This window comes from Habropoda laboriosa, unplaced genomic scaffold, assembly GCF_001263275.1.
Source record: "Habropoda laboriosa isolate 0110345459 unplaced genomic scaffold, ASM126327v1 scaffold57, whole genome shotgun sequence".
Lineage (NCBI taxonomy): Eukaryota > Metazoa > Arthropoda > Insecta > Hymenoptera > Apidae > Habropoda > Habropoda laboriosa.
The window spans coordinates 3,519,282-3,544,868 of NW_017100229.1; the positions used below are offsets into that span (position 1 = coordinate 3,519,282).

Sequence of the window (25,587 nt, forward strand, 5' to 3'; positions counted from 1 at the left end):
TGTTGAGAAAGCATCGAATCGTTCAGTCCTTCGATTTCAACGAGCACTCGTGACTGATCGGTTGTTCCGTTGTCGAATCTCGATGACTTGCCAGTGTTTTCTCGACACTGTTCGGACAAGCTGTTAGACTAATGGTCGTGTCTTGTTCCTTGATCGGTAGACTGGTCCTTGTTTCGCTACCCAAGATGGACATGTGCAAACGTTGTCCTCGACGCGAGTCACACCTCCTGGAGCTGATCAACGAGCAACTTTGCCCTCTGCCGCGGGAACTGAGGTCTGATGAGCGACGATGTCGCCTACGGATCCGCTTCGGCGTGCAACAAAGTAGATACCTGCGGCGAAGTTCGGCACACTTTAACGACCATACTCTATTAGTTGTCTGTGATAGCGTTGGAGAACGTTAAAGTTAATAAGAAATGGTTAGACGAGAAGTGGAACATTAGCAGGTTTCAGTTTGCTCGTTAGGCGATCGTGCCTGTGATAGGGATTCATGGGAGGGGATATGAGATTCACGAGAGAGAAATTTACTGGAGAAAATTAGAGATACCTGGCGGGATAGAATAACACTTAGACTGGTGTCGTTAATGAAGCATTGTCCTTTAGGATTATGTGTAATATTCTTACTTTGCTTCTCCCGTTACTTCCATTATTTTGTGTCAGATACATTAGACTATTAGCAGCGATATTTTTATGAGATTCAAGTGAGAAGTTTACCGTATAAAATTAGATTCTAGGTGGGATAGAATAACACTTAGGCTGCATCACTAATGAAGCTTTATCCTTTAGGCTTATTACACTTTGGCTTATTATCAACGATACTTTTAGCATCAGTCAAACATGAAGTGTTAAAAAAAAGTGTATAATTGAGCGTTTCAAATCGCTAAAATACTATTCCCACTGACGATCGTACAGGGAAATAAATATTCATGGTTCACGCCGATTCGTTAGGACTTTGCACGAGCAGAACCGCGATCAGTTTCGAAAGAGAAGCGTAAAACGTGCTGCAAATTAATTGTGGTCGCGGGGAGTCACGAATCGACGTCGATTACTCCGGAATCGATGAATTTTTATCCGATCGGTTCGACGGATTTATGGAAATAGGTCGATGCTGGGCCAAAAGTTCCACGCCAGGTGTCAAATTGCCGCCAAGTTTTTATCGGATATTCGATATACTTCAATTCCAATAACCGAAAGATCATTTAACGTCAGATATGAATATTCGTTACCTCTGAAAATTGCTCTTTTCTCAATTGAACAGATTCGATACTCTCTACAGGCAACAACGCGTGGATTCGAGCAATGAAAAACTCAGCGGTATCTCTTTTACAGCGTATAGGACCGTGTTACTTTTGCTTCAGCTCGATTCACCTGTCGAAGTACTTCCTGAACGACCCGCTCACGCAGTACAGCGCGATGGGATTGATACAACTGTTGGTGAACGCCAGACAGAAGCTGAGGATCCGAAAGTAGTGCCAGAAAGCGTTGTAATCCTGCTGCGCTGTTGGGTGGATGTAGAACCACAGCATGAAGACGTGTTGAGGGAAGAAACACATCGCGAACACGATCACGAACGCCATCACCATTTTCGCCACCTTTTTCCGAGTCTTCACCTGCCTCACCTGCGTTCAATCGTTGGCAAAATCACCATTACCGAACCGATTTCTCTTCAGTACTTGCGTACATTTAGCACGGTAACGTTTCCCGGGAAATTTTTTCTTAGAAGAATAAAGCATATTAAAAATAATTTGAACAGAGTGTATCATACTTTAACATATTTTCTTTGAAACAAACCTGTTAAAACTTGGAACAAGTACCTACTCTCTTTTGTGTGATAACAAGTTTGCCGCGAATACACTTCTACCTTCCTCTAAAAAAAAAAACAAAAAAAATCGAAGAATCGCCAAGATCACTAGGATATTCCTCGTGAAACTTCTCGTCTACCGGTACGCGTATCAACTACAAACTTGGCGAAAAACGAGGAATCAATGAGCCCAACTTCTCCCCACTGTTCTCAGCTGAGTTTAATAGGATTACACACGGCCTGTTATAGCCGTGGAAAAGTACGCGGAGAGAAGCTGCTCTCGTTTCGAATCTCAATTGAGAAACTTTCCATTTACCTGACACTGCATCTCTCCAGGTATGTTTCTCGTGCTACGCATCAAATGTCTCGCCATCAGTATGTAGAAGATCGCTATGATGCTCAACGGGATAGCGTAGTATATGAAGAAACGACACAACAGTATCGTTTTCGGATAATTCGGTCCGAATTCCTCCGGATACGGGTAGCAGGCCTTTGAAACACACACATACACACACACACCAACGGACATTGCGGATCTTTCTATCGTGGAATCAATTAAACGCGCGTAATTTAGCTGGACGATAAAAATGGGATAATGGTGACCGGTGTTGCCAAGGGAAACAAAGGGAAGGGAATGGGCATCGAGAGAAGAGAGTAGAAGAAGGAAGAAAGGAGGTACGTTATATCGGTCGTTTGGTCGATCGATCGTAAAAGTTACGACGATAAAAATAATTGTCTTATGGAATTTTCTGGCTTGAACTCACGTGAAATGTCACGTTCCTGTTCACCCTGAACACCCTGATGTAGGAGTAGGAAGCTGGAATCGAGCACATAATGGCTAATAGCCAAATCAACGCGACTACGATCACCGTGAAACGAGTCGCCCGTCTGCCTGTACCTTGAACAATAAACGTAAAGTAAAGAAAACAAAAGAACACGGTAATATTCCGAGGGATCCCTTTCTACCGAGAAAAATGCTTCTGGCTCGTAACAATTCGTTAACTGTAATTACCCCCCACACCCGTTACCTTAGATAAATTAAATCGGGTTAGAGTCGAAGCTTGAATAAAAGCTCGGAGCTTCTACCTAACTTCTAGAGGGGTTTTACGTCTTTACGTGCTTTTTTGCCCCCGGACGGGGAGAGGTTTAAGGGCGGGAAAATGGGAAATCGAAGCTCGTACCCGTAGCGTGGAGCTTTCTCATTGGATCCACGATGGCGAAGAATCTATCCGCCGAGAGTGCTGTTAGAGTGAAGACAGAGACCCCGATGGAGATATCCTTGGCGCACTCGGACACCTTGCAGAGCACCAGACCGAACGGCCAAGAGTCCAGTATGTAGACTGTGAAGGTGAACGGCACGCAAATCACGATTACCTGCGGTTCAACGTTAAACGAACATTTTAGGAAATAAACACCTTCGTTAACTGGGATTCTAAAGCAAAGTAATTCATTCTCTCTCAAAGGTTAATTAATTTTTCTAATACAAAATTCTCGATCAATGCTCTGCTCTGTAATACTTAAAAGTTCTCTGTTGCATCTGTTTAAAAAAAAATTGCACCCGTTCGTCGGAAAGAAGGAAATCGAGGAGAAGGTAAGAATCTGAATGGCTTAATGAGAATTGGCTGAGCGTAATGCAGAGCGAGTGTAAGAAGTAACGAGCGTGTTGGGAACGGTTTAGGGTCGGAATTCTTGAGTAGATCTGTCTCCCAGACTAAGCCGGAGGAATACTTGAAGAGACAAAGAGAAAGTTCCCTATCGTTCTGCGCGAAGAGTGCCGGGAAACTGAAAGGGACAGGGGAAATTCTTGCTTCACTGGTAGAATAAGAATGAACACGTGCCAGGAGGTCTCCAAGCGCCAGTGAAAAGACATAAATATTGGGGACGTTCCTCATGTTACTGTGCCGCAGTATAGTCAACGCTAGCACCCCGTTTCCGGTGAGACCGATCAACATGATCAGCAGAAACACAATTGGCACGATGTACGTCTCCGGTCGTTCTCCGTATGGAGTGTATTCCTCTTCCTCGTTGTTGTTCTCCTTTACCATCGTTTCATCTATCACGCTGTACACACTCTCTATGCTCGTGTAGTGCGTGGTTGACGTGATACCGGAAGTCACTTTGAAAATTGTCGAGGTTGACGGTGTGGTCCATGAAACTAAAGATAGCGGCGAGACGGTTATACAAGTTTTCAACATGTTTCTTCTATTTCGTTGAGCGTAGCTGCGGTATATATGTATATGGTCCCTTTGTTCCAAGAAGAAAGATCGTTGCGTTTCACATCTTGATCGCGTACTCCGCTGGCCAGCGGCCGCAGGGCGGTGGTTCGCCGAGCTTCCAACGAATCCCACTGGCCTGGCTCTGCTGGAAATTGGAAACGGAGCCGTGTTAGCGAAAGTTCCCCGACAAATGGAGCAGAATAGCGCGGTAAATGGGGAAATGATTCGCGGGAGCGTGTAGCCAGAAAGGAATCCACGGAGTTGGCAGGAAATTGTACGTGAGCGACGTGGAATTTTTGCGAATAAGCAGATGCAGGGAAGTTCGTAGAATTCGTTAAGAAGTTGCTGCTACAGTTCTGGTACATGAAAAGGTGGGTGAATATTGTCGACGATAAAGATAAAGATCGATCGATATTTCGTGGATGAAAAAAGAATTCACGAGAATTATCGATCTTCCTGAGAAAGATTTCCCGAAGGAGTAGACCCACAGACTCGTTATTGAATCTCTCTCGAAGATGTCGCCGCATAGAACCGCGACTTGGTTTTTCCAACGATAAAGAAGAGAAATTTTTTATACGTACGGAAGTATCTACGGGGAAATTGAGATATCGTTCGGCTCGATGTTTAACAAGCGACTTGAAACGACGATTCTTTGGAAGCTGAAATCCGATTCTAATGAGAGAGTTCCACCCGCTTACGCCTTCCTTCTGTATCGTGTAAAAGCGTCGTCGATAAATCTGCGAGTGTGGGTGTGTTTCCGTCCCGCGACAAGGTTACACGCCGCTAACCTACGTGACCTCGTTAACCAACCTCGAGCATTTTCGTGTCGCGTTCCTTTTTTCAATCGTGCGCCTCCGCACAGCAGCTTCACAACCCGTGCACGACTCGCTCAGACGCTTGTAATTATACCGCGAGACCGCCGATGTTTCGAGCACATGCGCCTAAGCGTCTCCTCGTTGCTCTGGGCATCCCTAACGCAAACGCGGTGGCTTTTCCACTCAAGAGAACGTTTAACCCTCTCGGAACTACCTTTGAAGACAATAACGAGCTCGCGCATTATATTTTTGCAGCATTACGTTCTCTAGAGGAAAAGAAACAACACCGAACTATCAACCGAGTGCACTTCGCGCTCGGAGGAATTCTGCTGTTGATTATTTCCAGGGTTTCGAGGGAATATTCTCGAGGCGAAGCAGGTTCATTTTGACGAGTAATCACAGGGGGATATTACGTGTTACGTCCGAAATAACGCTAAACGTTTGCCAAGACCAGGTTCACGAAGGGATCAACGGGTATTAAATTAAGGTTAAGTGAAACGGCGAGTCACGAAGCTGCTTAGTCGGGGATCGAAGGTGAGAATCTCCTTACGAGACACGTAAATAGATACTCCGAGTATTTATCCGTAAACTGTAGGTTTTTCCAAGTGAAAGATGCTTTTAATCGAACGGTAAAATGGCCACGATAAATCCAGGAGTCTTGTCTCCGTACGAGTGTCACAGAGAAAGGAGTACACAGCTGAGCTACATCCTCCCACTCTCCTCCTGGGGCAGAACTAGCTCCTTTGTGAGCTGCATAATAGTAAAAGCATACTGCAGCGTTGCCCTGTCGCACGGTCCACGAAAGACAATGCAAGCTCGTGTTTACGGAACACGTAGGAATCGTAGAGAAGTAGTTTCAGCGAATTTCTACTGTCGAACGTTTCGTGAAAACTTGCCTTTTCCTCTCTAACAGCTAGACACGGAGTAGCAATTGATATGACATTTCTCGTGAAACTTTGTTTTACGATTCAACGTTATTACCTCGCAGACGTAACGATTAAATTTGCCCTGTGAAAGAGGAAAGACGGTATGCTCTTGAAATGTTAATCAGATTGGCGAGCGAAGCAGGCATGAATAGCGGAACCTTTAAATCATGCCTGAACCAGGAACGTTCCGTGAAATTCGTCTGTCGGATCGGTAAACCGACGTCTGGACACTCTAATCATCTAACAATTTCACGCTGTGATTCACTCAAGCGCCGCAATCTTTCAAGGTTGACGCTTAATTTTCCTTCAAGAAGCTGACACTTTCATCCACGCGGAAATCTGTTGGATAAATACTCGTTCGAATCGCTTATTGTGTCCGGGGAAAGTCAAGCTTGTCTCCTTTGCTTACCAATTTCATTCGTCAAAAAAGATGCATTTGCACTCGATTTCCAAGTGAAAGTAACGCGAACGAGATGTTGCAGTATGTAATACAACCTGATTCCAAGGAGTTGGCGTAAATTTACATAGGCTAATTGAAGGAATTTTGGAACGGTGTAAAAGTAGCTCGTGAAACGTCTGACTATATAGATATTGTTACTACTTAAACTGAAATATCGTTTAATTTCTTGTTATCGCGAAGTTACGAGCTCCCGAATCCGCTAAATCCGACCGAAATCTGTTTCGTGTTAGATTCCACGGCAAATGGATCCCAGAAACATTTTTACCAACCGCGCTTTACGACCTCCACCAGCCAGGAAGAGAAAATAGTTTAATAAAGCCCCAGGGTCGCGGACTATAAACTTTTTTATACGGCAATTTCAATCACGAACCTTTGCTGTGCCGATTGGATACCACGTTACAGCGGTATTTATTCCGAATGACGCGGCGTTACGATGCTCAAACCCGTGCACGCGAGAAGACAGAGCTCGCAACTCGTAAATCCAGGCCCAAGACATTTTGGACCATTAAATGAGGCTAACTGCGATAGCGGCCGGGATAGGATTAAACAGGATATACAGGCGGGGACTGGCCAACGAAAGCTTGTGTACACCTACCGTGTGTTCGCGTTTTTCCTGGATTAATGTGGAACGAAGCACAGAGCTATTCGGACTTCTCATAATTTCGGACTACATTATGTCCCGTCAGAATATGTATAGCTGCTTTATCAAGCAGGATTGCGGAAAGTGTTTACAATCACTTTTAATGGAGCTTCCCATTAAGACACGGGATCATTTGCATAATGAATAATTATCGCTTTACTTTCTAAATTGCATTCTTTACTCCTCGTAACCGAAGCACTGGAAAATTCAAGAATTTAAGAATCTACAGAGACGAAGTTTAATTCTGTTATAAAAAATTTTTTAGGACACAGTATAAGAGGATAGCAGTGAAATAAAATTTTTTCCCAGTTCGAGACGAACGTTTCATACAGTTTATACAGCATAAACGTGTACAGCAAGTAGTAGTCTCGAAGCATAGCGCGACATAGGTTGCATACAGGACACTGGCAAACTCGTAACTTAAAAATTTTACAAAGTGTCACATTTCGACGAAGCATCCTTACAGATACCCAGGGAGCCGGAAATGATTATGGGACTTGGAGATTTTACGAACTGGTACGTATCGACTTCATTCAAGCATGCTGGTCTATAGATATCGTATACATGTTACAGCAGACACGTTCTGCGTAAGAAAACAGAAAGATGAAACCTTAGAGGTGGTAGTTTATGCGAAGAAACACAGCTCGAATCGAGTTGCCATTGTTTCAAACGCAAAAAAATTTCGTACAGAAATTCTAACAACCCCGACAATTATACGATATAAAATAATTAACCTGACAAAGTCGCTTTTTGTTGGTACGCCTATGGAAAGGTTTACTCAGCTAGGTATACACACTATCGAAGCGTCATTAGCGTCATTAAGCTCCGAGTATCGATTTGCACGACGATCGATCACGCGGAGCGGTTCCCGCGGGCATAAAAGTTCCGTTTAATCGACAAACTTGCGTCGTTTCGTCCCGAGAGAAAAGCCATTCGAGCGAATTTTTGTTCTCTACCAAATTTTTTGCTACTCTCTTTAATTTTCGTAGAAATTCGTCGGCGTTCGACGTCGGATTTTCGGGAAAACTCGGATAGTGCTCTTCGCAACGATTCATTCTCGATAATTACTTCGATCGTTGCGTTTTAGAAGGGAAGAAGAATGAAAAACTCGTTTACTCGTCCAAGAGCAATTTGCATTCTTGCAGATTAGCGAATCGGTATCTGCGCATTTTCGAGCGATGTTTCGCGAGGCCATTCTGCCGGGATTAATTGCCGAGGAAATTTTTCAACGCTTCGTTTCTAAAGGTATTTCGATGATTAATTGCTCACACATCTTTTGTAGCAGGAGCCTCTGTAAAATTCCCGGTATCGTGGTATGAAAACCGGCGTTGATAAAACGCTCTGGAAATCAATTAATTACCAACGCCTGGTTGAAAATGCTGATAGCGTTAGGCGAATTGTTACAGCTGGTTGCGCGGATTTCTATGGCAAAGCCGGATGAAACGATAAACCGCGATTTCTTTTTGTTTCGCACCGCATTGACACACTCGACACGAAACGTTCTGGAACAACGATAGATTATTGTTGTTCTCGGCGAAGGATTTCTTCTCTGACATTTTCGCGGTCCGTTATACGAGAAAGAAATTTCCACAGAGTTTCGTTGAAAAGTTTTCCAAGCATGTTTGAAAGATGAGACAGCTAGTGAGATATGTCGATCGTTTTTATGGACGTTATGTGGACGTTATGATGGACGTTATGAGATGATGATTCGTCTCTCGAGGAATTGTAAAAACGTTTTTCCAAATTCTCCCGGTTTCGTCAACGGTCGAAAAAAGTATCGCGGTCTCGCGTGGGGACCACTAATTGGGACACCGGGAAAATAATCAAACGTCAGGCACATGGCCTGCGCTTTGAGCAACGTTGCTCGCCGTTAGTATCATTTGCACTCGGTGAATTCGTAAATAATTGCCCGTTGCAGCTGGGCTATTTACCCGGGGACTGCAAATCGACGCGTAAAAACCGTGGAAAAATACTGAAGGAAAGGTAACGCGAATATCCGAAATTGTATAAAATATCAATTAAACGGTAACCTTTCGATTACACACTTTGCACAGGTGCAAGGATTCGAAATGATTAATTAATCACGGGAACAGAGATCGATAATTAAAGACTTAATATTTGACTCAGGATTTGAAGATAAACGTTAGATCGGTTCAAATGTAAGAGCTTCACACTGCAGATTTAAATGGAGAGAAGAAAAGAGGAGAGAGGATTTCAGGTGGGATTAGATTAAAGTAACGAACGAAAGTATATTTGAAGTAGGAGAGAAATTTTGTAGCACAGCGTAATGGAATAGATAAATCAAACTGTATCCTGGTGTTATTATGTTAGTATGCAATTCTGTACACTAGTCTACAGAGTTGTTCGATCCACCTACGTGACGTGGTTTAGAATCAGTAGTAGAATGACAAATAAACGCTCCATTCAAATATGTATTCAACCTGCGAAGGAATCCTGATATCTAGTATGAAAAAAAAAAACATCACAAGTCACTGTTGACATGTTCCTACAACCAAAAATAATTTTTCTACTTCGATAATGTCATCGAGTAAGCTCGTGTCATTTCCAGCGACGAAATTTACTTGTCGTGCAAGTAGTACAACTCGACATTGGTCAGACCTGCGGTGAAATCGTTGACAAAGCCATCAAGCAAAGAAACAACTGAACTGTTACGCTCGTGGAGAGTCTCACAAACGTTCGCAAGCTTCTTTACCACCCTTGTATAGCGATTGCATAGCAGTAGCTTACTGTGAATAATCTTCCTGCTTCTCTCTGACTCGTAATTCGCTGCGTTCTTTCTCCGAGCATCTCTGATCACAGATAACCAGTTTCCACTGCACACGTATTCTCATTGAGAAGATTGCATCTACTCTGCGATGTTTATTTCTCATTGGACACGTTGCATTAATTAACCAGCGCACTCTGAGGGAATGATAACACGAGGTACAGTGAAATCGATCGTGTCGAATGATTAATCTTCGCCCTTTGGAGTGCGTTAATGAAAAAATTGTACGCTAAGCTGTGGAAATATTCTATTCGACCATTGGAAGATTGAAATGCCTCGTTCTATCAGAAGATTGATCTTGCGTAAAATATGGTTATCTATTGTATTAATCAAGTGAAAGGCATATTTTTTATATTTTTCATCAATTTTTAACTACTCGTCGAGGTACGCGAATAATCGCTAAACGACCCCCGCTGATGAATGGGGCTCTTTTACCAGACTGATTACAATTACCTTGATGCACCCAAGTTTAATTCTCGCTAATACTACAGAGAACTGATAATCCAACGAAGAGGCCGAGAAACGAGTCTTGAATTTAGAATCAATTAAGACGTTCGTCGTACCACTGTACTCCCCTCAATCCGTTGAAACATTTAAACGATTCATAGTAACAACGAATTAAAGGATCGTGAAAGTGTCATAAATTACACGGAACAAAGGTACGGCGGGTTCTGATGAATTAAAGAAGAGGCAACCCCCGTATAACACTCGAAATACGTCGTGAAATTGGGTCGACATTGTTCCCCGCACGCGACTGCAATTTTTCCCCATCGATCGAGCGTTTTTTTGATGGACGTAGTCACTGCTACATGGACGACGAAATTACCACCGAGAATGTTAAGGAAATTCCAATGCTATCAGCCTGCTAGTCACTTTTTCCTCGACAAAACATTCACCAACACACCGAATCAATTCACTTTGCGAAAAAAATTCGTAACGTCTATTCGTACGATAGAAAGTACCTCAGATCGAACAAATTAATTTAATAATTCTGAAATTCCTTAGAAATTCATTTCAAATAGTATTCGGAGAAATCGATCGGATAATTTCTATCCAGACAACGAACGTACGTCCATTTTATCGTCGACAAATATCTCTTTACCTGTCGCTCTAACAGATCGCTATCAGGGAATTTCAAGCGTTTCACCGGGATTTCTAAGCGAAACCTGGTTCTCCGTGAGAACGGAAGGGAGAAAGGTCGAACCGTGTTTCGAATTGAATTTCTCGTTTCAGCGTCGGCGACGCGTTGCCAGGGACGAAGAGGAGGGAAGAACGCTGGACAAAATGAATTTACACGGTAACGTCGTGACGAGGGCAAATTAAAAACGCCGTGCCCCCCGTTCGTGGGAGTTACGTCGCGACAAAAGTTACAACCAGCGAATTCTGCCGTTCTCACGAGCCTTCCCCGGAGTTAATTAATACATTGTTGCCCTAATGAGAACGCAGTTGAGTACTTGGTGAACATAATATACCGTCGTCTCATTGAATCACGAAGAAAGTACAATAACGAAAGAAACGAGACAAAGAGAGCACAAAAGTACAAGAACTTCGTTTCGAAAAAAATTCATTTTAAACTAAAATAGTTCGCTTTGAAATGACTGTTATCGCTATATTTACTTCTTAGAGTCTTCTCAACTTCTCTCTACAATTGTTCTCCCTTTGATCAGTTAAAGAACTCTTTATCTTCTAATTTTTCAGTGTTGGAAATGAAAGGAAGACTGACTACGAGTCAGAAAGTGAAGATTGCCCTTCAATTTCTTCCACCTTAAAATTGATACGAACGAGGAGTATTGTATCATCCATTGAATACAAAATGACATGCACAGTCCGTGAAATATCTTCTTCGTCTTCCTTTTCGTTTTTATTATTAAGCCCCCCTTTAAACGCGAAGGGTTTTCGTAATTACGGTCACTCCAGGGGTGATTCTCGCTCTCTATGGGGGATCATCCCTATAAAAATATCGAGCGCGAGCCAGCCAGCAGCCTTGTAGCCGTTTTCCACGAGGGTGCGAGCGTAAACGTCAAGTGGGCGGCTCGTAAAGTCGAGAAAGTGGCTGCTCTTGACCGTCCACGCCGTCAATCCCACCCCGTATGACTGCCAATAGAGGGTTGTGCACCGCCGCTGGTGTTCATGTCGCCGTTTAAGCCTCTGGTATTATTCCAAGTGCCGCGAAATTTCGATATCTAGTAGCGTGGCGACTCTGTATCAATGAAACTACTGGATATAATAGATTCGCGGATGAATAATCAAACGTGGCTCGTCTTGGCGGAACATTAATTAACGGTATTTAATGTACACTATTAATGACATTCCCTGGATGTGTTCTGAGAACGATTTCACAGGTGAATTTTGGATTTAAATTAAACGGAAGTTTGGAAACGTTTTTCTGTAGAGTTTCTGTTGATAGGCATTAACGAGAAAGAGTGAGAGAGACGTAGAAGTTGGAGGATCCTTTCAATACTCCGTGGAAGAAACTGCTCGTGTTCCTTTCGAACTTTGTTTCCGGGACGATCGTTGACATCTCTGCCACGTTCATTCCGAAAACGTGCGACAATTTTCGATAAAATGGAAGGAAGCTGAAGCCCGACGAACGTGGAAAATTGAGGAAAGTAAACGTTCGTTTAGGGAGGTTGTATCTCGAGGAACAAAAATTGAAATCTACCTACAGTGTCGTCGGGATTTCGTTGCAATTTCAAGTTTCTGCTTCTAATTTTTCAAATTAAACGAAGGCAAAATTTTGCTGATATTTGGTTAAAAAAGTATTCTCAAAAGACGAGCAATCTTCGAAATTGAGATGTAAATTTGATTCCAAGAGGAACGAGTATTTTACGTTCGTAAAAAGAGAAGCAATTCACTTGTCCAATCTGTACATACAATTCCAGCTGGGCTTTTCTATACAGTGGAAAGCGGAAAAACTGATAAGAGAACACGCAGCCTCGTTTCCAATCTGACAAATAAAATTCCGTGGCGTCGCGCCTCTTCTAAAATTTAAACACCGGAGAGCTTCGGATTTATATGACGGATCCACTCTGTTTCTCATCCTTCCCGCGTATTTATATTTCATCTGGAACTGTATCAAACCTATCCGTAATCGATTCCTTCTTGCCCTTGCACAAGAACAATGCAGAAGTAAATTAGGAAACTCGATCGTCTGACAAAGAATTGAATTCCCGGATTTACCTTGGAAGATTATTCGATCACAGAAGAGAAACACTTGAAACGCAATTATATGACTCGATCCAGATGGTGAAAACTCTCACCGGTTCTATTCGTCCCACGATTATTCTCGCCGACCATTTACGACGTTGTCGTTGATTTTTCACCACCGACCCACGGAGGGAGAGAGAGAAATAGAGATAAATAGAGAGAGAGAGAGAGAAAGGCTCGGGGAATAAAATAACGCTCCCAGGCGGGCGAAAGAATTGGATAGCCTGGAAACCTATAGATTTCATTCAACCGAACAACCGTCCCTTCACTTTCACACCCTTTATCCAAGGGTGAAATATCTTGGACTAAGGGTGAAACAGTCCGAGCGTGTTGTGCCAAAGGATTTTAATAATATCGCGATAGACAACCGGATTTCTTTGAACTTGAACGCGACGTTTTCGTCTTAGAACTGCCTCTCTCCTCTCTCTCTCTCTCTCTCTCTGCTTTTCTGTGTACACAGATTGGAAGCTGGTGTTGCTTCGTAATTAAAGAAAGAGGGTTGAACCGGATAATCGAGATTGAAACGACGAAAATAAGTCACCGGAGTCTGTCTCCTCGAAACACGATATTGACTTGGAACGATGAAAAGGAGGATTGTTACGCAACGAAAGAGACAGAGAGAGAGTGAGTGAAAGAGAGGGAAAAGGGACAGGGCATTTTATCGCTTCTCTTCTAGAAGAGATCTAGAAAGTTTGACGCTGACAGGTGCTACGGGGTTGTTCCATGGAAGGACTTTCGAGTGGAAAGAGAATAATAGGCATGATTCTGTCGACGTGCCTCTTCTGCGCGGTTTTATGGATACTCGATGAATGGCGCAAGAAGGAGCGAGGCTCGTAGGAGTCTATAAATCGTTTTAGAGCCTCGTGACACGAACACAAGCACGGATTTACGCAAAAATACGTGTGTCCAGTTACGAGATATCATCTTGGTGAGCTTATCGTTCGAGTTTACGTATACTTGACAACACACGGGAATGAATTAATATGAACGGCTTCCCCGAATAGCTCTCGCAGTTAAAGAATATTCGTTTGGAAGAGGAACGAATTTATTGAATTTGTGTATTGAAGTGAAATTTATTTATCGAGCTACTTTCGTGGCTATGAACTGGTATATTTTGCCGATGAATTTTCCGAGAGGCCATTTGTCGGAAAGATTACGTAACATAAAGACGCGCGGTACAATCATGAAGCGTCAAAGTCAAATAAACGGGCCTCGTGGCTCGCACAAGTTTCCCGGTTCAGAGAAGACGCGTCTGAACAAACATGACAAACTCCTACGGGAACATTCGCGGATGCCACGTCCGCGAGATACATCTATTAGCCGGTCAATTAAGCGAGCTGTTCATTAGGAACAATTGTCGCAATCCGGGAACGTGACCCAGAACACGGAACGGTTCCTTTTTCTCCGGAAAAATTCGCCAAATGGTGCATCGACTCTATTGCACCGTATATAATCTTTCTAGTAGATTTAGCAATATCGTATTTCCCGGACAAATTGAATACAATTCCTTTCAAACATCATAGTAATATCGGATCTGTCAGGAAAGTGAGCAGAAAAATAGTCCTGGAATATATATCCATATTTGTAAAAATGTAGAAACGAAATAAAAATGAAATATGAAATAAATTTCATTTTAAAGATGAGTAATTCTTCTGCTGCCCGAGACTGCAATTCGCGATATATAATCGCCGTTTAAGTCTTAAGAACCGCTAATTAATTTTCTCGAGAGTTAAAGAATAACTAATCACGCGAAGCGTCTTAAAAATTCCAGAACGCCACGGGGAAACTTACCGGAACTTCCGCGAAAGCACCTTTCAAACTATCCAACAGTCGTAAATTCGACTTTCATCCAGGTCCTCTATATCACCCGGTCCCTTGATCCTCAGATTTCTATTACTAGACTTTCCCGTGGAAAATCACTGAAATCTTGTATCCAAGGTGGAAATCAGTCGGACGAAAGATCAAAGTCACGCTAGAAGCAATTCAATTCGGAGCTGACAGTCGTAATAGGTGGTTATCGGAACCCGAAGCTTCGTATAGGCTCTGATCGAACAAATTTCTTCCACGTATCGAGCTGATGAACCGGAAAAGGGAGAGAAGACGCGTTTCCCTCGCCTGAAACAGTTCCCTTCAAGTGTCTCGCTAAGCGTCCCTCTTTGTACCGTGTACTTGCATTTAACCCATCAACCGATGCTGTTTTTCCACTTTACGCCTTTTTCCCTTCCTGTAGTATCTATATTTTTTAGGAAATTTCTCCATTCATAGCCTCTGAATGGCAGTTGACTCGTCGTAAAGCTGCTTATATCGATAGGAAACTGGTCTGGCGAAAGAATTTGAGAGCTTCAGATAGATCAACCATGTAGAAAAACTCAGATATAGAAGATCGATGAAAATAGTTGATCACAAATTAATACTAGGATTATGTAGTGACTTAAAAAAAATTGGAGGATATCTTTAGAGTGCAGCAATTAAAATAAAGGTAGAAAATCTATGGTACTCGTGGTACACGGTTTCTTTAATCCCAATCAAATTTGATATTAGAATTGGCTCGGTCAGGCATGACACAAACTCGAGAAGTAGATTGACTACTAATTGGCGTCGTCCTTTGAATTTCACGTCGAGTCGATATCCTTGTTAATGGTGTCGGCATCGTTAATCTTTGCCAGCCGTTCGATCGAGTCATTTTTATCGTTTTCCATAAATAGAGACGTCGGCTGGTTGTGTCACCGAAAGTCGCAGGAAAGTCCGACTCACGATAACTATTACGGCGCACTAATGGTTTCCTGCATATTTAATTGTAACGCAAACCTTCATGACTGAGGCTAATACGTATTCTCGAGTAAAAATAGGGGGAGAAAAAGGAAGACGAAGAATCTCTCCTGATTTATTTTACGATCTATCGTTCGTGACCTGAACACATTCACCGAGAGAATGGCTGATGAATTCCTTTTTTTTAAAGAGAAGCAACGGATAAGGAGCCATGAATCAAAGAAATATGGCGAAATCTTTGCTACATCTGCAAGGTCTTTCGTGTTTCATTTTTCCACCGTTGGCGAAAGTGATCCCAAGGGACAACAATGGTCATTAGCGTTGACGCCTTTCGAGAGATAAATCTGGCCTTTTTTAGCGAGTCACGAGCGAACGTTTCAAAGAAGAATCGCTTTGTTGCGAGAATCTCTCGCTGAAAGTACCTGTTCCCGGAGAAAAATCTCTTTTAAATATAAACGAGATTCCTTTGGAACTTTCGAAGCAAGCTGATCAAAAAACCAACAACCTTCTCTCCCGAGAGTTTTCCCACACTCGAAGAACTGTATCGGTCGCGAGCCATTAATCTATCCGGGTCCAAATGGGGAGTAACATCTGAAACTTAATCGAACGTGAGAGCTTTCTCTTGGAGGAAAAATATGCCACGATAGAGAAAAAAGCAACAAAATACTCGGGATTATCTTGGAAGCTCCCGATCGATCTGAATTTCCATCGTAATTTCAGCCACGTCGCGCGAACTACAACGTCGAAACGTATCTCGCGTCAGCTTGGACCTGATGAAATATTCCTAACATATTCATCACGTACGGAAAAACTCCATTTTTATCCACTTCTTTCCCTTTATTCCGATGTATTCGCGTTACCTGTTCCCTCCGATCGCCACTTGCGCCAAAGTGTTTATTAACCTCGTTTCCACCGGAACGTTTTCTTACCGCGGTTCCATTGCCAGCAAGTCAGAATTTCAGAAAATCTACTTTGATAGCTGCGCCACTTAATAGCACCTCGTTACATTATCAACTAACGACTGTTACACGCGTACGATATACAGTGCGAAGAGGTTCGTTAGAGATCTCAACTCTCCGGAGAGTTGTATTCGAAACTGTTGATTCGCAGAGGAGGTGTGCAAATAATGCAGGGAATAATCGAACAGTTGTCGGCAAATAAATCGATCAAACACGACAACGGAAAATGTTGATCACAGTTCCGTCGTCGCAACTCGAAACTTTGCCTGTTCCAGTTACATTCGAGTTGAAACAGCGCCGGACGAAGGTACACACAGTTTTATAGCGAGGGAAATAGTAGTTTTTTTCCCCTACTCGACGGTCGTTAATCATTTCTCAGGTAGATGGTAAATTAATCATGTAGATTAAACAAACCCTCTGTTCTTTTCCATCGGTCTATTATCTTCGCGTCTCTTAATCCAACAAGTGTGCACGCCACTGTTCCTATCAAAAAATTTCCGGCAGTCAAGAACGCGACAGGCGACTTAGACGGAAAGAAAGATCGGAATTGGAAATGGTTGTAGTACATTGTGCTGATGTTCCCTCGGAGAGACCTCGCTGGCACACTGCTAAATTACACGTCCCGAGACATGAAATATGTGGACAGAAAATGCACGAAGGGGTAACTGTATTACGTAGCTGGAAATTTTTTATGGCCGGCTCATTTCGCGTTACCTATAAATAATACAGTCCGGTCGGAGTGCGTATATCTCTCGTCCGGCTTTCGTCCAACTTTTCGGATCGTCTCGCGACAGATACACGGATTCTCAATGGTGGATCCTCGTAAATCCCTTCTCTTCTCTGTAAATTTTCGTTCGAGTGGGCCGATAGTTTTACAACGGAGCTTTCGATAAGAACGATACCGGAAAAAATGATATCGCAAAAATTTATATCCGTACTGTGGGAAGCAGGCATGATAAAAGAAATCGCGAACACGGACAATCGAATCTTCTCGATATATTTACCAACTGATCGGCACGTGCCGGCAGGCTTAAGTGTGTGTGCCTATGTGAGCATTAGCTCCAAGAATATTCTAACGTAACGCGACCAGGCAGACAAAAACCCTAGCCCGGACGCGCAGGGTTTAGAAAAAATGTCTGGAACGTTCGGGCTGGGCTAGGATAAAAGCACGATACAGTCGGAAAGCAGCCGAAAATCAGTCCGGAAAGAGTCTGACAGTCTGTCAGTTTGGAGTGAGTCTGGAAGAAGTCTGCAACATACGCTACGATACGATACGATCAGATACGATAAGGCCTGTGTAGGCGCTACGAACTAGTCTTACTCGTCGTGTTATCTTTGTAACTAGCGGAATAGACACCTTAATAAAACCCTATTCCTTCAGTACTTTCGTCATTCTCCGTTATTGACGCGAGAATTATGACAAATGTGACATTTCTTTTAGGAAAGTAGAAAGGCATTGATGATAATCGACGACGAAACTACCTTTTATTTTTCATACGAATTACGAGCTACGGGTAAAACGTATTTCTCGCCCCTTTGAAAATTAGTCAGATAGAAGATACAACGAATTAGTCATACAAAAGATATAACGAATCTACTTTTCATTCTGCGTATAAATGACAGGCTGCATGGGAAGAACATATTTCTCATCCCCTTAGAAATGAAACAGAGATGCGTGAAAATGTTCTCCATCGATAATATAGAACAAACGAGATTGAACTATGAAATGGTTGTGTAATAATATCGACAAGTAATTTCTTTTACTACCAGCAACATTCTGGAACGATATGTGACAGATTGCATTTGCGACCGAAAAACAAGGTGTTCAAAAGCGCGAACGAAACGAAAACGCCAGAATCAATTAGATCGCAGTAATTAAGTCGCGACATTACAACGAATATCGTGGAAAGAGAGAGAGAGGGAGGAGAAAGTATCGGGCGGTGTTTCTGGCGTTCGAACAGCTTCTGTTTCTCTTTGATCATTCGAATTCTTGTCTGTGAGCAAATGTTTCGCTTCTAAAGAGAGAGTGGAAATTAGGGGAGAAGGAATTGAACGAGGCCGAGTCCGTATTAAAATTCGCATTCGCGGAAATTAGACGCGGAAAGAATCTGTTGCGACCTGATGAGGACGCAACGAAGTCTCGGTTCGGCGGATTACAGTAATAAGCCACTTAGTTACATTTGGCCGCCAGACCGAGGTGCCGACGTTCGGAAGACCGCAATACATATACCCCCCGTGGACTCACTAGCGCGACATTCAGACAATAGGTCCCAAAAACACTCGGGACCATAAAACATTCGTTACCAAAAGGTCACAGTTTTCGTCGACCAATAGTATTGTAGAACACACCACGTTCTCCACCTCCATAACACAACCACCAATCAGAACCAACCTGATCCCTATATATACATCTACACACCTCAAAACAGCACATTAACAGTACATCGAGTGCACGAGGCATATCGTCAAAAAAAAAGGAATAACCGAATCTCAGCTAAACATCTATCAACGATCCGAAAGCAAATCATTCATCAACCATCTACCTCAACGAACCGAAAGCAAATCATTCATCAACATCTATCTCAACGAACTGAAAGAAAAACATCTAATAAAAAAAAGCATCTAACCCAACAACGAAGTTTCATTCCACCTCGAACCAACGAGAACTATCAACAACCTGCGCCAGACTCCTGGTCATAACAGTTGATCAAGGTCCACGACGCAACAGAATCTATACAGAGAATTGGAAAAGTTTCGCATTTACGTGAACCGTACAAGCGGCATAATTCGGGCCATGGTTGCCTTCATGTCTTTCATTTCTCTCCAACGAGATGCTTTAACATTCGTTACACCTGAACAAAGGGTAGATAAACGAAAGGAAATTCGACGTGGACTAAATAAACGCTGGAACGTGTATGCAACAGTTTTCATCTTCTAGATGAAAAATTTAACAGAAAAAACGTTCCACGCATATCAACGATTAATGAATTAAATAAAAAGTTAGATAGCTCTTTTTATCGTTCGAGGGAAGATGAAGAAATTAGGTTGAAAGGGACGCGATGTAAAAAAAGAGGGAAACTAAACCGGTGAATTAATTAAGAGAAATTAAAAACCATGGTGTACATTTCTAGTATGCGTATATTTCCCTCGGTGTTTTCTCTTCTTTCTTCCACCATATTCTCCGTTCGTTTATTTCTAAAAAAACGCCCGTTTTATCGTACGGTAATTCTCGCAATCGCGGAAATAATCTATGAGAATTCTCGCGAGGAACGCGGAGACAAAAGGATTCCTCTGTCGCCTCGTTTTCGACATTTTTTTAGGCTTTGTCTCCTCCCGTTTTAACGGCCAGAAGAAACTTGTTAAATCTTCCCGAGACGCGTGAAACGTTTAATCTCCGCGCGTTAAAACTTTCCTCTCTCTTTTCGTCTGCCTTTTCCCTGCGGTGGAATACGCGTTCGAATCTCTCCGCCCTCGTTGTTACTTCGATACGAAACGCAGGCGATTTTCTCGCGGTTGAATTAAGTCGGTGAAGCTTGGAGGACGCTTAATTTTTCTTCACCTTTCCTCTCTTTGTCGCCTGTTAACGCTATCGATAACGCGTCCTGCACACCGTTACTGCGAATCAGCTGCGTATAATCGTACCAACGACTAATAAACACGGTGTGTTTCTAGCTAGATTAAAAAAAAATAAGAAGAAGAAGGCCGTCGCTTTGGTAGGTTTTATTTCTCGGGCGAAACTGGGCGCAGTATTGCTCGTCCCTTGCAAACGAACACGCGACTCGTCGTATTCCACGGTGATATGTATTGTCCTCGATACGGTCGGTGTCGTGATAGGCTAAGGGAACGCGAGGCCATTAAAGGAAAAAAGCGGCGCGACGAATAAAGAAAGTTCGTAAAGAGACGCTTAGAAGGCACGGTATACGTATGTGTGCCTTGCCCGTTGATGGACAATATTAAATTGCTGCTCGATTACAGCAGTAAAAAGGCAGCAAAGAAGAAACCAAGAGGGGGAAGAAAAGAAAATTGTAACAGATCATGTAAAAAGTTTCTCTCCCTCGCTCGAACATTTTGCACAGCCGCGTCGTGTGACTTTGAAGTAGCGTAATTAATTCGTAGCAACTTTTAATCAACGATATTTTCGAATTTTCGTAATTTCTTTCCCTCGTGACGGCAAAGGGTTGAACGATTTATTCTGTCGCTTCAGATACGACGAGAAATCCTCCGGAGTTGTCGTTCGCACGTCACTTCGTAACATTCCGGTGCACACTGGCCACCGGTGTCGTTTACTTTGGTCCAAAATTAGCATCGAGTTCCGATAAACTTTACCGATCACAATGTAGAAAATCAAACATCGCGATTGTATTATTCCTTCCGTCTGATTTATCCGTGTTCGCGAGGAACGTAATTCACACGGCGATCGTGAAATTTCTCGCTCCGCGGATTGAGCTTAGAAGGGATTTTAGACGCGTTATAGAGAAATGACCACGGTTTACGGTATCAATGCTTCACGTTCTTACGGTGAAACGTCCTTACAGAATCGTCGAATAAAAATTCACCACAATTTCGAACGTTCGACGAAGAAGAAAAAAAGAGAGAAATATATTCTACCTATTTATAATGAAGTTCAATGGACGTTTTACTGGCAGACACGGAACAATCTTCGACTTTCTGTTCCCGCTGACAGACAGACGGCTGTTCTAAAAATACGCGACAGGTCTCGTAGTATCGTACTTCTCCGTGGAAAAATCTAATTACACAAGAGTTTCCGTGGAATTTCAAGCGAGGAGCCGTTTTCGAAATAATGCAATTTTCCGCAAGTCTTTCCATAAGCCCACGTCCAAGGCGCTAAATTAATCGAGCGAAGAGAAAGTGCAGCAGGCTCGGCAGCGATGTTCTCGCGCCTCTCGATGGATCACGGGGTAACGTGGACGGTGTTCGCGAGTTTTGTGCCGCGTTTCCATCGATTCCGCGTCGCGGACGCGGCGAAGAAACGGGAAATTGGCCGTAAAAGGTGTGCGAGCCGATAACGCGAGACCTGAGAGACGCGTAAAAATACGAGCTAATCTAGCCTTAACCATCGCGACGATCCAAATATTGATCGTCACGGAAGCATGGAGGCCAAACACGATAAATGAGTCACGAAGAATCATTTCCACCTAACTTGCAATTACGGAAAAGGGAACCGAGTCAAATCGAACGAACAACGATGCGAATTATCTCGTGCGTTAAAAAAGGACGCGATAATTCTTTTATTTTCAATAGAAAAAAAGGAAAAGCACCAATTTACCTCTTTTTCTTTCTCTGTGCAAACTTATGACGTAGCCTCTCTGTGGCTAACGAGAGCTTCTCTCGACTAATTGTTACGAAAAAAAATTCATTGTCCTTGCTGCGTGCAGTCGGCGTACGATAAAGTTCTTTGAATTTTTTAATTGAATTTACAACGCTCGGATGGGAATTTCGAGGTTTAACTTCACGGTGCCTCTCGACGTTAGGCGACGTGCAATTTTAACGTGGAACGTCGTTCTGGCTGGATAACACCGTCGAAACGGGCGAGAACGATTCGCCGCTGCCTTCCATGCACGCTGCAACGATATTTGCATACGATTTGAATACAACGAACGAAACATCGCGCTAGCTGAACAAAGGGATTAACGGTGACGTCGAGATGTGTGGCGTTTCACGAAACGCTCGTTAAATCACCGGACAATTTCACGCGCGTTATTCAAACTGATCGTATTAGGCCGTCCGTGGATTTGTTCGATTTAAGCTGGGGCGACGTTTAACGCGCTCTTAAAACCGTGTCAAATTCCGCGAACGCGTGTAAACGCGTGTGTGTCAAGGTAGAACAGCCTGAACGTTCAATTTTCCCGCGAAATTCACCGTGATTCCGGCCAGCGAGAAGAGTCGAAAAAGAAGAGAGCTCGAGCGTTCTGCCTCCTCTATCAATATTTGTCCGACGACGCGGAATATTCTCCTATCGAAAGTCAAACAGACGTTCCGGCAAAAGTAGCCGTTATTAAAAAATACCGCGCGTTTCTAAACAATTCACACGGTACACAGAAATGTCCACCTTCCCTGTGTGGTATACACGACGTCACAAGAGGGAGAAACGGTGAAAAAAATTCGATCGATCGTTTCCCCGATCGAACGTGAAATTTTTATTCTCCGGTTACACTGGAGTGGGAATGAAACGTCGATAAAACAATGCAATCAGAATTCCAATGTATCACTTGAACTCTGTGATTTCCAGCAGGAAGAAAAGAAGAAGGAAGAGAGAGAAATTTTTTCCACTGATATTTGATCACCAGAAGGCAAACGCGCGAAAGGAGGAAACGAAGTGACGATTGGACGAAACGGTGTGAACGGCGGACAATTTACTCACGATTGATTGAAGTCGTGTGCAGTAGGGTGGCAATAAAAGGACACTGAACGGCGAAAAGCTAAGAAAAGATCGGCGAGAGTAGTAGGAGACAACCGCGTCTGCTCGTCACCGCGATACTACTGGCGAAGGTTGCTCTACCCACGCGAGAATCAGCGACCTACGAAGCCACCCCCACCCACCCCGGTCCGGTAGGAATATAGCAAACCGCCAACCACCCCCACGAATCGGTGATCCTTTGATTTCGATCGCAGGGACCGATCGAATCTTAAACGGTGGTTTTCCACGTCGGTGAACCGTGACCGCGGTTATTGAATCTTCGCCAGACACAATTTGCCGACGATTAATCGCCCACGGAAATTAACGACGCGACGATAAGAAGCGTGTGATAGCGTGTACATGTAGGAGAGGAATTTTCGATGGAAGATTCTCGGCGAATTGCACTGTGATTTACTCTAATCACGTTGTAAAGTGGAAGGATGAAAAATTGGGGTAGTTTAAGGAAATTATTACATTTAGACATTTTTTCTTATGTAAAAATTCCATAGATTTTTTCTGAAATTTCTGTATTACCTTCGTTTTGCCTTTTCCAATTTTTTTAATTGAACTGGTAGATTCGTATAATTGCTACAGTGAATTCCAATGCAAGCTGAATTTCGTGTGATATACGTAATAACGTGTATGATGAATGAAATCTCATCTGTGAAATTCTATTTTCTCATGACCTGTGTATGCGATCGGAAATATTAACGGAGGTACAGGGAAGTAACCAAATTTCGTGGAATTGCGTTCATACACAAAGGGCTGAGATTAACAATTTCCGTGTCACTCGATAAATTCGAGAGGGAGGATACTACCGGGTACATATAAATGTTAACAACATATACCGGACGTGAAACAACGAATCTCCTCGAAGATGAATAGGTACATGTGAATGGAACCGCGATAAATATTCACAATGCATACATTGTTGCTGTTAGCGAAACATTGTACAAAGGAACGTGTGCCACAATGGTTCATTATGGTTCGTTGCTAGGACAAGATTAAAAGCTTTGTTGCGTCGTGGACCTTGATCAAGTCTTATGATCAGGAGTTCTGGCGCAGATTGATGATTGTTCTCGCTGGTTCGAAGTGTATTAAAACTTCTTTGTTGGGTTAGATGTTTTTTATTTTGATTAGATGTTATAGATGTTTTGATGAATTCTTGTTTTGAATAGATGTGTTTTAGATGTTTAGTTGAATTTGGATTGTTCGTTTTGTGACGACGTGTCTCGTGCACTCGTCTTACAGTGATTGACGGTTTTCAGGTGTGTAGGTATATATATAGACATTAGGTTGGTTCTGATTGGTGGTTGTGTTATGGAGGTGGAAAACGTGGTGTGTTCTACAATACTATTGGTCGACGAAAACTGTGACCTTTTGGTAACGAAAGTTTTATGGTCCCGAGTGCTTTTGGGACCTATTGTCTGAGTGTCGCGCTGGTGCGTCCACGGGGGGTATATGTATTGCGGTCTTCCGAACGTCGGCACCTCGGTCTGGCGGTCAAATGTGACTAAGTTGTTTATTACTATAATCCGCCGAACCGACACTTCGTTGCGTCCCAATCAGGTCGCAACAAGCTTTATCAGCCTGTTCCACGCATATTGTAGAGTGAAGCGAATACGATTAAAACGCGAAATACGGATTAAAAGAGTTATCGAGATTCTTTGAATTTCCATTCGTTTCGCTAATTCTCGTACTCGTCAATGTGACGATTAACCGAATTGCTATCTTTCGATTTTAGGTTTTCGAATAAAATCGAGGCGAAACTTGTGCTCTCCGATCTGCTTCCAACGTGAAAATCTCGCGGTGTTATTAAAATCGAAGCGCGGAATAGCTGTAGAATTTGCCTGGCTGCTGACTCGAACGAGAACACTCGAGGAAGCGTAAGGATGCTCAGACGGAAATAAGGAGGCGCGGAAGCACAGACTTATTTCATCCGCGTAGAGTGCACACATATTCAGGATCCACGTCAATGCCATCTGCACGTGCACACATCGACTTACCGGACCGCACTTCGTGTCCCGTAGTAATTAAAACGGTTTACGGATAAAGAGTTGACAAGCTCAAACGGGATCCTCTTACCTCGGGGAATTTATTCAGCGTGTGAATTATTCAGCGCATCCATACACCTTCATCCGTAGTTGGTCTTAATTAAAATACCTTGATCATCGCGAATACTTTGCGGCTGGATCGAATCACCCTTAAAAATCATTTTCAATTTTACCAGATAATACCGGCAAAATAAAAGAACACCGATCTCGATTAAGGTCCATTAATCGTCGAGTACAAATACGAATATACTTGACAAATTTCTAGAACCTCTATTTAAATTACGCAATGCCAGAGAACGGTGACTTTTTTCGCGACTCGAAAAGCTGTTCGAATTACAGGGCACGAACGACGCCAGGCGTCGTCGTACGAATGAAATATCCGATGGGAAACCGTTGATAGAATGTAAAATATTGAATCCTGTGCTCGATCGGTAGGATGGCAGCTTCCGCGAAACCGCGAGTCGAGCGCCTGTTTGAATACATGAAAGTTGGCCGTCTACTGAAATATGGATCCTGGGGATGTGTGCAACGTGGCCT

At 43.0% G+C, this 25,587-nt stretch overlaps 1 protein-coding gene across 1 annotated transcript; it reads right to left on the reverse strand.

Moving 5' to 3' along the window:
- Positions 1–22: 22 nt before the first annotated feature.
- On the reverse strand, positions 23–19,767 carry LOC108571280 (neuropeptide CCHamide-1 receptor-like). Its single transcript, XM_017933281.1, has 8 exons — positions 19,702–19,767; positions 3,871–4,162; positions 3,640–3,834; positions 2,983–3,175; positions 2,566–2,699; positions 2,118–2,291; positions 1,369–1,619; positions 23–332 (listed from the first exon to the last, which is right to left on the reverse strand). Exons 1-8 carry the CDS (start codon positions 19,752–19,754, stop codon positions 23–25), a joined length of 1,602 nt encoding a protein of 533 aa, XP_017788770.1. The 5' UTR covers positions 19,755–19,767.
- Between the last annotated feature and the right edge of the window lie 5,820 nt (positions 19,768–25,587).